Genomic DNA, 14,988 nt, shown 5'->3' on the forward strand with positions numbered 1-14,988 from the left:
GTCTTGTTTATCTACCAGGTGAAGAGCTGCTCGTGAGCTCGGCCAGCCCACTGCTTGTTTGCACCAGCAAACTTCTCTCAGGCCTCGCCAGTCGAACCAGGTGGGGGTGTCTTGGAGTCCCTGGGGAGAAGTGGGCGATTAGAATAGTTCTGTCCTATTTTTTTTTAATTCAGTGAGAGGAGGGGAGGCAGACAGACAGACTCCCACATGCACCAGACAGGGATCTACTTGATGAGCTGGCTAGTAGGGATGCTCTGCTCATCTGGGGCGTTGCTCCATTGTTCAGCAACCCAGCTCTTCTTAGCGCCTGAGGTGGAGGCCATGGCGCCATCCTCAGTGCCTGGGGCCAACTTGCTCCATTGGAGCCTTGGCTGCAGGAGGGGAAGAGAGAGAGGGAGAAGAAAGAGAGAGAAAGAGGAGGGGAAGGGGTAGAGAAGCAGGTGGGCATTTCTCCTGTGTGCCCTGACTGGGAATCAAACCCAGGACTTCCACATGCCAGGCAAGTGCTCTACCACTGAGCCAAACGGCCAGGGCCTGTCCTATTTTTTTTAAAACTGTGGTTAGATAGACAAAAAATTTGCCATGTAGTGTACAGGTCGCTTGTGTCCAGTACATTCACATTGTCATGCCACCATTGCCACCATCGGTGTTGAGAACGGTTTTACCGTCCCATGCTGTCACCAGACTTGGTTAATGACAATGTCCGTCTCCCCTCCCCCACGAGGACTCCTGCCGTTCTGCTGTCTGTGTCTAGGAATGTCACTACTCTAGGGACCTCATACATGTCCAATCATAAAATATTTGTGTGTTCTTTTTGTGTGTGTAACTGGCTTAGCCTAATGTCTTCAGGGCTCATCTGTGTCATCGTATGTGTCAGAATTCCCTTACTTTTTAAAGGCTGAATAATAATATTCCATTGTATGTGCCACAGTTTGTCTATCCATTCATCTGTCGATGGCCACTCGAGTAGTTTCTGTCTTTTTGGCTGTTGATGATAATGTTGCTATGAACATGCGTGTGCAAATAGCTGTTCAAGTCTTCAGTTATTTTGGGTATGTACTCAGAAATGGTATTGGTGAATCATATGGTAATTTTATGGTGAATTGTTTTGAGGAACCACCATCCTGTTTTCTGTGGTGGCTGCGTTATTTTAGAATCCCACTCAGCAATGCACATGGGCTTTAATTACTTCACATCCTTGCCAACACTTGTTATCTTCTGTCCTGTCTTGTTTTTGACACAGTGGTGCCCATCCTCATGAGTGTGAAGTGGTATCTCACTGAGGGTTTGATTTGGACTTCCATGATGATTAGACGTTCGGTGTTGAACGGCTTTCCAGGTGCTTATTGGCCATTTGTGCGTCTCCTTTGGGGAAATGTCAACTTAAGTCCATTGTTCGTTTTAAAAAAAATTTGAACTAAAAAATATTTTTCAATTACTGCTGACATTCAGTATTACTTTATATTAGTTTCAGGTGTGCAGTGCAGTGGTTAGACAGTCAGATACTTGACCACATGGTCCCCGTTACCTTCCGATACCCACCGGCACCATTCATAGTTATTGTAACAGTATCGACTGTATTCCCTGTGTTGTACTTGACTTCCTCACTCTGTAACAGTATCGACTGTATTCCCTGTGTTGTACTTGACTTCCTCACGTCTCTGCCCGTTTTTAAATCATGTCAGTTGTGGTTGTTGTGGTTGTTGTTCTCATTGAGCTGGAGGAATGTCTTGTTTCTTCTGAAGATGTGATCATTCTGGTTATTTAAGCTAAGCTTTGATTTTCTCCTTTTCAAAATTAGAGTAGTATTATCAACTCACTGAAGGAGGTAAGGATTTCATGAGATAAGTCAGGTCCCTCACAAATCTTGGCACAAGAATCAGTGCCTGTAAAATGGTGTCTGTTATGTCATCACGTCCAAACAGCAGAGACCAGGGAGGGTGGGGCCAGGATCGGTGCACACACGTCTTTCTGTCTGCAGAGCCCTGACTTGCAGCATTCTTGTTTGTGAGCATGGTGGTTAGCAGGTGAACAACTTTTCTTCTGTCTTGTTTATTTTTAGGTACTCCCCAGCACCGTGCTGGTCTGGAAGTAAGCCAGCCTGGTCTATTCTTTTTTCTATTTCGGAATGATAGGAAACAGCTCTGAACTGGTAGTGGTGATCTACTAAATCATGAGAATAGGGTGGTCTACTGAATAATGAGGTTTGGTCTGCATTCCAGGAAGGTGGTATTCATTATCGAGATACCGAGCCATGTAGCTTCCCGACTGACTTTGGAGATACAGCGGTATTTTGGTTATCCGTAGATTCTATGTTGGAAAAATTTTTCATTGTCCTGAAGAGTCTTCATTCTGAAACATGGGCATGAAACTTAAAGAAAAGTGTCTGCCTTTGTCGCTAATTCAGTTGTTGTGAGGGTAGCTCTTTTACTGGGAGGAAGAAAGCAATGTAGGAACAAAAGCAGCTGTCACCAAACGGGCCGTGAGAGCCTGTCCACGGTGGATCCAGGCGACTCACCCAACAGTCCGAGGCTCGGCGGCCAGTTCTGGGCAAAATTGTTTGTGTCACTTGTGTCCTGTGTCAACAAGTGACGTACAGTCTCCAGGGCAACCCAGGGGAGGCCTCTCGGGTCTGACGTGAAAACGCCAGGAAACCTATTTTGAAAAGTCCAAAATTGTGAGATTGTTGCTGGGACACTTCATCTCTAGGGGACATCAAACGTGACTCCGCCTGCATAATGGGCTCATGAATTCGTGATGAGGAAGGCGTGAATTATTCACACCTGAAACAGAACTTGCCGCCGGGTGAAATGGAGACCAGCCACGCCTTCCGTGCGTTTTACACGCGCATCGCTTACACGGAAGCGTGGGTCGGTCCCGCAGAGCCACTGCGTGAACTCCGTGGAGAAGTTCAAGTCTGCGGGGGGTGGGGGGGTGGGGTGTTCCCTTCTGACCCTTGAGGCTGTGCTGTGTCTCGAGAGCTGAGACTTCCCAGTCCTTACTGAGTTCTTTGACTCTTAGTCATGGGCTAACCCTGAATTCTTCATCTGTGGAGCAATGTGTGTGCTGTGTACTTAAAGATAAGTATGGCAGTCCTACACCTACGGGGGGAGAGTCCACTTAATTCATTAATTTTTTACTTATTTAAGTGAGAGGAAGGGAGACAGACTCCTGAATGCGCCCCAACCGAAACCCACCCGGCAACCCCTGTATGAGGCCGATGTTTGAACCAACTGAGCCATCCACAGCGTCCGGGGTCAGTGCTCAAACCAGTCGAGCCACTGGCTGTGGGAAGGGAAGAGAGAGAGAAGGGGGAGAGGGAAGGGGAGAGAAGCAGGTGGTCACTTCTCCTGTGTGCCCTGACCAGGGATCGAACCTGGGACATCTGCATGCCGGGCTGACGCTTCGTCCACTGAGCAAACTGTCCAGGGCAGAAACTCCATTTAAATATGAGTTTTTTTATACAGTGTATAGAACACCTTGTATAGTTCACTTGCAGGAGCCAAGGTTATGGCCACTTGTGGAGAAAGTGAGAGGTGGCTTACCTGCCTGTGACTGGACCAGGCGGCCGTCGGAATGTGTCTCGCCGACAAGAGTACCGTTGATGGCCGACCGCTCCTCATTCGTCCTACAGACATCGACAACAGCGGGTATGTCAGTGACTACGAACTTCAGGACCTGTTTAAGGAAGCGAGCCTCCCTCTGCCTGGCTACAAAGTGCGCGAGATTGTGGAGAAGATCCTGGCCGTCGCCGACAACAACAAGGATGGCAAGATCAGTTTTGAAGAGTTTGTGTCCGTAAGTAATCTCACCCTCCCCTGGCCAATGACCATCCTTCTTCGGGGGGGGGGGGGCAGGGAGGGGGTTGTTAATAAGGTCATTGCTCTCTTTTGTTACACTGGCTGCCGAGACCAGAACAGGCACTGCTTTAAAATCGATGATGATGTTGATGATGATGGCGATGATAACGACAGTAATGTCCACAAATAATCTGTAAAGCGGAAGAAAAACAATCATTCTCAAGCATTGTTGGAGTGGAAGTCAGGCTGAGAGAACAGTAGTTGCATGGCGTGTTTATGGACTATCTCTGTGCGCAGAATAATTTTGTATCTTCGTATTTGGCCTTGGGAAATGCAACACACACACACACACACACACTGAAATAGCTATGGTGTGGAAGCTGTACCTCCCGGGAAGCAGTCATTTCCTGGTGATGAGTTATACCGTCCGTTTGAGCAGGGCCACCAGGAATATTTCGAGGCTAGCTAGGGTAGCATTCTTTTCATATGAAACAATACCGAAGCTTAAGGAACTGAACAAGGTGGGAATAATATATGACTTCAACCAAGGAGAGAAAACGTGATTGTGGAGCTGTGTGTTGAGTGTTATGTGTCTCAGATCTCTCGGGCCAACAGAGATGACCGGTGTCAGCCAGCACTTGAGCCAGGAGCTATTTTAGCCTCTTCGCATCCACACCGCCGCGACTGTATTTTTCATGTGAAAAATAGAACCACCCACAGAATGAAATGAATATTTATGACGTGTAAACTGCCTTCCCTCCCGGCACAGTGAGTCCTGGGCTGAACAGGAGGCCATGTGGCCCCTGCTTCGTGGAGTGTGCGTGCCGTGGGGAAGGCGGCGTCCCCAGAAGCGGATAAAAGAGAACTGTGACTGTTGCTATGGCAAAGCAGGACGGGTCTCCCCGAGAGTTGACAGCAGAACGGATTGGATTTGGACAGGAAGGCTGGAGAACCCTGGGACTCCATGGTGGCGGGGGAGGGGGTCCCCAAAGCTGCAAAGACTGAGCCGAGATCTGAAGAGAAAACGTTCAACAAAGAAAAGGGGTGGAATGGGGTGTGGAGGGTGGTGAGTGAATCATGAGGCAGGCAGAGCCGATGGCCCCTGTCGAGACTCTGTGGCTTTAGGGACAGTAGATGCTATTAAGCATTTGGGGAAAAAAGGTCCGTGTGGCCAGAGCTGAGCTAGTTAAGGAATATGGCCAGAGAGGTGAGTCGGGGTCAGGGCCTGCAGGCTCTTGTAGGATTGTCGATCTTAGCCTAACAGCAACAGGAAGCCAGCGACAGAGGAGGGACAGAGTGTGACGTGATGTGATCGGATTTGCCTTTTTTAAAACTCTCCGTGGCTGGTGCTTGGAGTACTGAATGACTGCAGGCTAACCATCCTCAAGAAAGTCCAGCGAGTCAGTGGTTGGACAAGAGCCGACCTCCCTACGTCAACCTGTATACATCTGTGATGTTCAGACAGCAAAATACCCTCCTGGAGGCATTGAAAACTCTTATCGTGTAGTTACTGTTTCGTTTCAGTAGAAGAGATCCAGGGCAAGTCTGGAAGAAGAATTGAAGCTTAATTATAACAAAATATCTTCTAGTGGTTGGGGTGCAAATATGTGTCTGGTTTTTTGTTTTTCTTTTCTTTTTTTTTTTTTTACAGAGACAGAGAGTCAGAGAGAGGGATAGACAGACAGGAACGGAGAGATGAGAAGCATCAATCATTAGTTTTCCGTTGCTTGTTGCAACACCTTAGTTGTTCATTGATTGCTTTCTCATATGTGCCTTGACCATGGGTCTTCAGCAGACTGAGTAACCTCTTGCTTGAGCCAGCAACCTTGGGTTGAAGCTGGTGAGCTTTTTTGCTCAAACCAGATGAGCCCGCGCTCAAGCTGGCTACCTTGGGGTCTCGAACCTGGGCCCTCCGCATCCCAGTCCGACGCTCTACCCACTGCGCCACCGCCTGGTCAGGCTTTGTTTTTCTTTTTGTAAAATGACATGAGTGTTAATCGGGCGAGTCCAAGCGCTGCGTGCTGAGAGCAAGAATACCTGGTTAGGGTTGATTGTGACGTCATTCCAAATAAACACAGCAGCCGGCATAGTTCTCTCCCTTCCTGTGGCCAGGCCTTCTGTGCTGATCTGATCGAGGCTCCATCTTACCTTTTTATCTCATTCCAGCTCATGCAGGAGTTAAAGAGCAAAGACATCAGCAGAACGTTCCGGAAAATAATCAACAAGCGGGAAGGGATCACCGCCATTGGAGGGACGTCGTCCATCTCCAGCGAGGGCACCCAGCACTCCTACTCGGGTGAGCCCCCCCCCCCCGCACCGCCCCCTGTCGCTGATGCGTTCATTCAGCAGGCCTCCTGTCCGTCCATCTAAGATTCCGTGTGTGGTCCTTGCTGCTGTTGCCTGATGAACCGTGGGGGGGGGGCACCAGACTAAATGATAACTTGCCGTCAAATTTGAAATGTCTCTCAAACTCGAGATGTTGGAGTGAAAAACCCTGGAACCAGGGAAATCCGTGAGTTCCTCCTATGTGTCCGGCGCTGCGTGCGATGAGGAGAAACAGCACCAGGGGCGAAAACATCGACCTGGAACGCTGAGGTCGCCGGTTCGAAACCCTGGGCTTGCCTGGTCAAGGCACATAGGGGAGTTGATGCTTCCTGCTCCTCCCCCCTCTTTTCTCTCTCTCTCTCTTTGTCTCTCTCCTCTCTAAAATGAATAAATATTATAAAATCTTTAAAAAAAAAAAGTAAGAAACAACACAGTAAATATGACTTCTATTCAGTGGACTGTGTTCAGGCATCGCTTTGAATGGATATTTTCATCCCGACTGTTAAAGCGAGTTACCTTTAGACCCAATCTAGGCATCTGTGGAGAGGTTTTATTGCGAGGACTTTCGCCTTCTCTTGTTCCGGGAGCCGAGATTCCCGATCCGCCGTTTAGCAAGCGTCCCATGACAAGAGAGCACCGTCCCTGATTTGCCTGATCTGATAGAACCATTGGACCGTTGCCTGGTGAGAAACCCAGAGTCCCGTTTGCTCTGAGGATGAGATGCTTTGCCCTGCGTGACGCTTGCCTGTCGGGGTCGAGATGTCACAGAGCCATTGGCCAAGTTCCTTTTGTTCATGTGAATGTGACAGAATTAGACCTGTGCTTGTGAAGTTTTTCGTGAGAACTCTCTGTAGCTTTTTTCTCCTGGCTTCCTTTGAGATCTAAATCTGTGAGGTATCCTGTTGCTTTTCTCCCTCTCTAACCAGACTTCCCCCGAACGGTGCCCTAGCATTTCTCCCGCCTGGTGGTTTGTTCCCAACCCTTTCCCACCGTGGAGGCCTACAGGGAAGGGCAGAGGTCTATACCTGCTGCCTCCGTTTTTGGAAAGGTATTTTCTCTCTCTTTTTTTTTTCCTCCATGTGAGAGGAGGGGGGATATAGAGACAGACTCCCACATGCGCCCTAACCAGGATCCACCTGGCAACCCCCATCTGCAGCTGATGCCTGCCCATCTGGGGTCGTGTTGGCAACTGAGCTATTTTTAGCACCTCAGGTGGAGTCTCCACAGAGCCATCCTCAGCCCAGGCCGATGAATTTGAACCAATTGAGCCATGGCTGCAGGAGAGGAAGAGGGAGAGAAAGGGGAGAGGGAGGGGAAGAGAAGCAGATGGTTGTCTCTCCTGTGTGCCCTGACCGGGAATTGAACCCCGGACTTCTACATGCTGGGCTGACGCTCTACCACTGAGACAACTGGCCAGGGCTATTATTTTCTCTTTGACTACATTTCTGCCTGTCTAGTCTAATGGAAAAGGCTTCTTCCTTTCAAAAAAAACCCCACCTTTTATTAATAATTGAGGTAATATGCACATTTAGCCAAGTGCTGTAATTTCTGAATTTTTACGTGCATATATATATCTTGTAGCTACCTACATCCATGTAGCTGCCAACCAGACCCAAACATGACATTTCTCGCTCCTGAGAAGTTTCCTGTCTCTCACAGCACGTACTCCTCCTCAGAGGGGACCACTCTTCTGTTTCCTTCACTACATATTTGAGTTGTTTGTGGAGATATATGATACACATAGTTAAGTACATCAAGGGCGCTCTTCTTCATTATATGGTTTGATGATTTATATATATATATATGAACACACCCATGTAACTATTATCTACAACAAGAGATACATTGAATGGCCTTTTTCTTTCTTTCTTTTTAGAAGAACAGCTTTACTGAGATGCGATTGAGATAGCGTGAGATGCGCCCTTTTAGAAAGTGTACACAGCTGGGCAGATTTGTTCAGGAGTTGGGTGGTCATTATCATCCCTATCTTATCGACAGCCATTTATTACCCCGAAGAGAAGCCCCACGCTCGCTGCCGCTCCCCGCCCCACCCCCCAGCCTCTGGCAGCTGCTGACTGGCGTGCGTTCCATCTCGGGGTTCGCCTGCCCCGGATAGTCACCTCAGGGGGACCCTACGGTGGTGGCCTTCCGCTTGGCAGGCTGCTTCAGTGGCAACAGCTTCAGAGCTCCCTCGTGCTGCGGCGTCCCTCCCGCTCCATTCCGTTCCTGTCTGTGACTGAAGCGCCCTCTGTTCCGGGGAGGGTGCCACACTCGCAGCCCCTCCCGGCGGCTGGCGGGTGTTTGGGTTGTTTTCACGTTGCGGGTTCCTAGGACGAGGCTGTATGAACGCCCGTGTTTACATTTCGCTGTGGGCACAGGCTTTGAATTCTCTGAGGGGCACACCTGGGGACACCTGCGGGTAGAGTTGCCAGGTCACACTGGGAGCTCTAGGCGTAGCATTAAAAAAAAATAAAAAGACAACCCTGCCAAACTGTCTTCCCAAAGTATCGGTGCCATGGTACATCCCGCGAACACTGCACAGGAGGTCCCGTTTCTCCCCTTTCTCTGCAACGTGTGTCCGTTCTCTTTGTCATGGCTCGTGGCTGCGAGGTGTGTCTCGTTCCTGGTCCCTTTCCCTGCCCAGCTTCATGGATTAAAACCTGCCTTTGACTTAGTATGACATAATACCTTCTCCAGAAAGCCTTTTCTTCATCCACCCCAACCAGAAGTGATCTTTTCTATTCTCTCCTTTTCTTTTTTTTTTCTTTCTTTTCTTTTCTTTGAGAGAAAGAGGAAGAGAGGGAGGGAAGTTGAGACAGAAAGTGAGGGAGAGAGAAACATCAACTCGTTCCACTTAGTTGTACCATTGATTGCTTCTCACATGTGCCCTGACCGGGGCTCAAATCTGCAACCGCAGGATCCAGCTGGCACCCTCGGGGTCAAGCCAGCGACCCCAGGATCGAACTGGTGACCTCGGTGCTCTGGGACAATGCTTTATTCATTGCGCCTCCAGCGAGGGCTGTTTCTTTTCTCAAATTCTTCAAAACATGGCTTATATCTCTCTTGTGGTGTGTTTATTTTCCTTACATTGCATTTCCTTGTTTATCTGTTTTATCTTATCGTGAAGCTACAGTGTCTCAGTGATCTTTAAATCCCTGGGCAGTAAATCCCTAAGGAGATAGAAGGGAGATTATAATAAGTACAAAAGAGAAACATTAGTAAATGTTTGTATCTTTTTGATTCTGTGTGTGTATGTATGTGTGTTGTATTTAATTTTTGGGTCACCTGTCAGATATGCTCTTAGGAGGACTGCCTAATTCTTGGAACGGCGGCAGTCATGGAGGTCAGCTTACTGCGTATTATCCGGTGATGGACATGGGACTCATTTCCTTTTAGGTTTTATATTGTTAAAGGTTTTTTATAGTTATATAATAATAGAGCAATAGAACACTTTTCCTTTTAGTCCCTTCCGATTTTGCACCCTGCATTAACGCAACAGCATTTCTCTCTAAAGGTCAAGGTGCCCATGCCAGTAGCTATATGTTGGGCAGGTGATGGTGCAAGTGGCTGAGAATAGTGCTGGTGTCTAGATCTGGATGTTAGTTAATTGAATAACTTTTTTTTTTTTAGAGGAGGGGTGATAGTGAGACAGACTCCCACATGCATCTCAAATGGGAATCCACGTGGCAACACCATCTGGGGCCGATGCTCAAATCAATCAAACTATTTTTAGCACCTGAGGCTGATGCACTGGGACCACCTGATCCTGAGGCCAACACTGAACTGTGGGAAGAGAAGGTGGAGAGGAAGAAAAGCCGATGGTTGTTTTCTTGTGTGCTTCTGACCAGGAATTGAGCCTGGGACATCTGTATGATGGGCTGATGCTCTATCCACTGAGCAAACTGGCCAGAGCCTTAAAAACTCTTGATTGAAGTCAAGCGTCTCTGTTGTAAGCCCCAAATAACAAGTCTGAATTTTTCAGGGGTGATGGTAGACATTTGTTTCTTATTCCCCCCCCCCCCGTGTGTGTGTGTGTGTGTGTGTCTGTCTGTCTGTCTGTCTGACCTTCGATGCTTGCCTTCTGCTGATCCATTTGCTCTCAGGAGCAGTCTATATTTGGAAAGACTCCAGAATCAAACTGAGTTGTTTATTGTGCTCCTTTTATGAGATCTATCCCTCCCTCCCCCCCCCCAAAGTGCCTAGTGCAGCAGCAGATGAAAAAGTGGGGTGACTGCCCCTCTCCCCTCCCCTTACACCCCTTCAGCGTTTCAGTGGAGCCGTAATCATTGGCGTCGATCATCTCAGAACGGCAGCGTTTCCCCCGAGCCGTGCGCTCTGCGCTCTGCGGCGGGAGGTCTGCTACCGAGCCTTTTCTGTTTGCAGAGGAAGAGAAGGTGGCCTTTGTGAACTGGATCAACAAAGCCCTGGAGGACGACCCTGACTGCAGGCACCTCCTCCCCATGAACCCCGGCGACGGCAGTCTTTTCAGGTCCCTCGCAGACGGCATCCTCCTGTGGTGAGCTGAGCCCCCAGGGCTGAGGGAGCCGTGGCCTTGACCGTCCCCACCGACGAGCGGTCAGTGGCAGTGACCCGTGAGCAGACCCATTGTCCCCTGGAATCAGTCCACAAGGGGCAACGTAGGCCTGGAAGAATTGATGCCCCGCAGGGGGTGAATGCGGTCTGTGTCCCAGGGCTTTCTTTCAAATGTGATTTTAAATGTTCTGATGTCTGTTTTATCTTTGCACCTTCAAACTGGCAGGACGCTTTGGAGTTACGCCTCGGATGTGTTTTGAAACATTCCCAGGGCTCCTTTTTCCAGTTCTTGATTGGGGGGGGTGTTGATTCTCGACGGGGACGGACAAGCAAACGGGGAATGGGAGCTAAAGGTGCACCGACCGCATCAGTGCTGCAGCGCCACGCAGGGTGGGGTGCCGCCTTGCCGTGTCCCCGACTCTGTGGTCATTGTCTGCTTTCTCCGCTGGAAACGCTCAAAGGGCACGTCTTACCTCTGTCGTGTGCTGTGGTCCCAGCGGAGTTCTTGGTGCAGAGCAAGCGTTTTCCTTATTTTTCTGAATTGAGAAGTGGGGAGGCAGAGAGACAGACTCCCACATGCACCCGACTGGGATCCACCCAGCATGTCCACCAGGGGGCAATGCTCTGCCCATCTGGGGCGTTGCTCCATTGTAACTGGAGCCATTCTAGCACCTGAGGCTGAGGCCATGGAGCTGTTCTCAGTGCCCGGGCCAACTTTGCTCCAGTGGAGCCTCGGCTGCGGGAGGAGAAGAGAGAGACAGAGAGGAAGGAGAGGGGTAGGGGTGGAGAAGCAGATGGGCGCTTCACCTGTGTGCCCTGGCCAGGAATCAAACCAGGACTTTGCCTGACCAGGCGGTGGTGCAGTGGATAGAGCGTCGGACTGGGATGCAGAGGACCCAGGTTCAAGACCGCAAGGTCGCCAGCTTGAGCGCGGGTTCTTCTGGTTTGTGCAAAAGCTCACTAGCTTGGACCCAAGGTCGCTGGCTCAAGCAAGGGGTCACTCGGTCTGCTGAAGGCCCGCGATCAAGGCACATATGAGAAAGCAATCAATGAACAACTACGGTGTCGCAACGAGAAACTAATGATTGATGCTTCTCATCTCTCTCCATTCCTGTCTGTCTGTCCCTCTCTGTTCCTCTCTCTGTCTCTGTAGAAAAAAAACAAAACAAAACAAAAAAACCTGGGACTTCCGTATTCCGGGAAGACGTTCAAGCGCTGAGCCAGCCGGCCAGGGCCTCCTTTTTTTTTTTTAATAAAAAAATGTGTCTAAAAACACAAAATGTACAAAGAAGAAAAGAACCATCACAAATATTCTTATCACCCACACTTAGCCGTTCTTCCCGATCCAGCATATCTCCGTCAGCCTGTTTTTAGTGATTTTACTTGAAAAGAAAGAAAACCTTCCCCTCCCTCCGAGTGCAGGATACCAGCTTTTAGGACAGGGGTCCCCAAACTATGTCCCACGGGCCACATGCGGCCCCCTGAGGCCATTTATCCGGCCCCCGCTGCACTTCCGGAAGGGGCACCTCTTTCATTGGTGGTCAGTGAGAGGAGCATAGTTCCCATTGAAATACTGGTCAGTTTGTTGATTTAAATTTACTTGTTCTTTATTTTAAATATTGTATTTGTTCCCGTTTTGTTTTTTTACTTTAAAATAAGATATGTGCAGTGTGCATAGAGATTTGTTCATAGTTGTTTTTTTTATAGTCCGGCCCTCCAACGGTCTGAGGGACAGTGAACTGGCCCCCTGTGTAAAAAGTTTGGGGACCCCTGTTTTAGGACATGACATGTGACAGGTTCTGTGAGCAGATGAACGAGGTCCTCACCGTCCCCTGCCTGCACTCCAGCGAAACCACCGAGGGCACAGGCGTGGCAGGGTCGGTAGGACCTCAGACCCTGTTCCTTCTGACTGGAGTCTGGCTCAGTCCTGGGGAGGCACACCTGCCAGATGGAGTGACACAGGTGTCCTCAGTCGAGCTGAGAGAGGATAGACCCTCCCGGGGAGCAGAAGGGCTGAAACTCGCTTGAACTTTTTATATTTATTTATTAAAAGTGGATTGAGTTTATTGGGATGACATCGGTTCACAAAACCGTACCAGTGTCAAGCATCCAACTCAACAAAACACCATCTGCACCCTGTATGGTGCGCCATCACCCCAAGCAAAGTCCGTCCCCGTCACCCCCCTCGGCCCATGTCCACCTCCCACCTCCTTTCCCTCTGGCTGTCCCCACCCTGCGCTCTGTGTCTGTGCGTGATGTGTATATGTTTCTTCGGCTTAATCCCTTCACCTTCTTTCCGTAGAAATGCAGACCTTGAAAGCAAGGCCTCATGATTTAAAAAATAAAATAAAACAGGCCCTGACTGGTTGGTTCAGCAGTAGAGCATCGGCCTGGCGTGCAGGAGTCCTGGGTTCGATTCCCGGCCAGGGCGCACAGGAGAAGCACCCATCTGCTTCTCCACCCCTCTCCCTCTCCTTCCTCTCTGTCTCTCTCTTTCCCTCCCGCAGCCAAGGCTCCATTGGAGCAAAGATGGCCCGGGCACTGGGAATGGCTCCTTGGCCTCTGCCCCAGGCGCTGGAGTGGCTCTGGTCGCAACAGAGCGACGCCCTGGAGGGGCAGAGCATCGCCCCTTGGTGGGCGTGCTGGGTGGATCCTGGTCGGGCAATGCGGGCATCTGTCTGACTGTCTCTCCCCGTTTCCGACTTCAGAAAAATACAGAAAAAAAGAAAAGAATAAAATAAAATAAAAGGGAAGAGCAAAAATATACTGTGACGTCCGCCTACAACTTGGTTCCCTTCCTCTGACCTGCAGAGGGAGTTCCTATTATTAATTGATTGGGTGTTTTCCAAAATATCTTCTAGAACAGAGAGATAAGATGGATAGTCATTTCTTAAAACGTGTCTGAACTCTTGAAAGTTTTAGAAAGACCCAGTCTCTGACTCCCTTTCTGTTTGAGGACAGTTGTTGTCACCGTTGTCACCGTGTGGCTTCCTCTCTGAAGCTCGGCTTCTCGAGACAGTCTTTGTTTTCCGCGCTTTGTGCCGGTGATCATGACGTGAAGTAAAGACAAGGCTTGCGTACAGAAAACACAGGACCGTTTGTGAAAATCAGGACGAAGTGGTGCTGTCGCTACGGCCGTGCGTGACGGAGTTGTTTTAGGGTTAGAGGATCTTTTTTTAGAGATTTACAATAAAGTCCCTGACGTGAATTACAGTGTGATGTTGTAAGGAAGTGGATTCCTCTTTCTTTTCAAAATTTAACTATTTTGCCTGATTGCAAAAATAAACTGAAAACATTGCTGGGAATCTTACACTAAATTTTTCTCATTTTCTCTTTAGCAAAATGATCAACTTATCTGAACCGGATACAATTGACGAAAGAGCCATTAACAAGAAAAAGCTCACCCCTTTCACTATTTCTGTGAGTATTTGCACTTTGCCAGTAACAATGTTACTGTGCCGTAAAATGTAAGGCCTTCCCTCCTCCCTTCCTCCCTTCCTCCCTTCCTCCCTTCCTCCCTTCCTCCCTCCCTCCCTTCCTCCCTCCCTCCCTTCCTCCTTCCTCCCTCCCTCCCTCTCTTCCTCCCTTCCTCCCTCCCTTCTCCCTCCCTTCCTCCCTCCCTTCCTCCTCCCTCCCTCCCTTCCTCCTCCCTCCCTTCCTCCCTTCCTTTCTTCCTCCCTCCCTTCTTCCCTTCCTCCCTCCATCCCTCCCTCCCTCCCTCCCTTCTTTCTTTCCTCCCTCCTTCCTTCCTTTCTTCTAGATTTTATTTATTGATTTGAGAGAGAGAGAAAGAAGGGAATAGGAGCTGGAAGCATCAACTTGTAGTAGTTGCTTCTCATATGTACCTTGACAGCGCAAGCCCAGGGCCTTGAACCAGCAACCTCAGCATTCCAGGTCAACACTTTATGCACTGTGTCTCCACTAGTCAGACTACAAGGACTTTCTTTTCCTTTTTATTATTAAGGAGAGGCAGGGAAGGCAGAGAGACAGACTCCTGCATGTGCCTAGACTGGTATCCACCCAGCAAGCCCCCTACTGGCAATGCTCTGCCCATCTGTGGATGCTGCTTTGTTGCTCAGCAACCCAGCTATTTTTAGCCCCTGAGGTGAGGCCACAGAGCCATCCTCAGTGCCTGAGGCCAACTTGCTCCAACCATTCAAGCCACGGCTGTGGGAGGATAGGGGAGAGAGAGAGTGAGAGAGAAAGAGAGAGAAGGGGTGGAGAAGCAGATGGTCACTTCTCCATTGTGCCCTGACCAGGAATTGAACCTGGGACTTCTACACACCGGGCTGACACTCTACTGCTGAGCCAACTGTCCAGGGCCTATAAG

At 49.4% G+C, this 14,988-nt stretch overlaps 1 protein-coding gene across 3 annotated transcripts in view; it reads left to right on the plus strand.

Moving 5' to 3' along the window:
• PLS1 (plastin 1) overlaps positions 1-14,988 on the plus strand; it is a 114,035-nt gene that overhangs the window by 67,921 nt on the left and 31,126 nt on the right. For all 3 annotated transcript variants that reach the window (XM_066241278.1, XM_066241277.1, XM_066241279.1), the window contains exons 3-6: positions 3,635-3,798; positions 5,967-6,096; positions 10,509-10,641; positions 13,997-14,078. In XM_066241278.1, coding sequence (XP_066097375.1) covers positions 3,635-3,798; positions 5,967-6,096; positions 10,509-10,641; positions 13,997-14,078 — 509 coding nt within the window. The remainder of the gene's footprint in view (positions 1-3,634; positions 3,799-5,966; positions 6,097-10,508; positions 10,642-13,996; positions 14,079-14,988) is intronic.

The sequence above is a fragment of the Saccopteryx bilineata genome, chromosome 8, assembly GCF_036850765.1.
Source record: "Saccopteryx bilineata isolate mSacBil1 chromosome 8, mSacBil1_pri_phased_curated, whole genome shotgun sequence".
Classification (NCBI taxonomy): Eukaryota; Metazoa; Chordata; class Mammalia; order Chiroptera; family Emballonuridae; genus Saccopteryx; species Saccopteryx bilineata.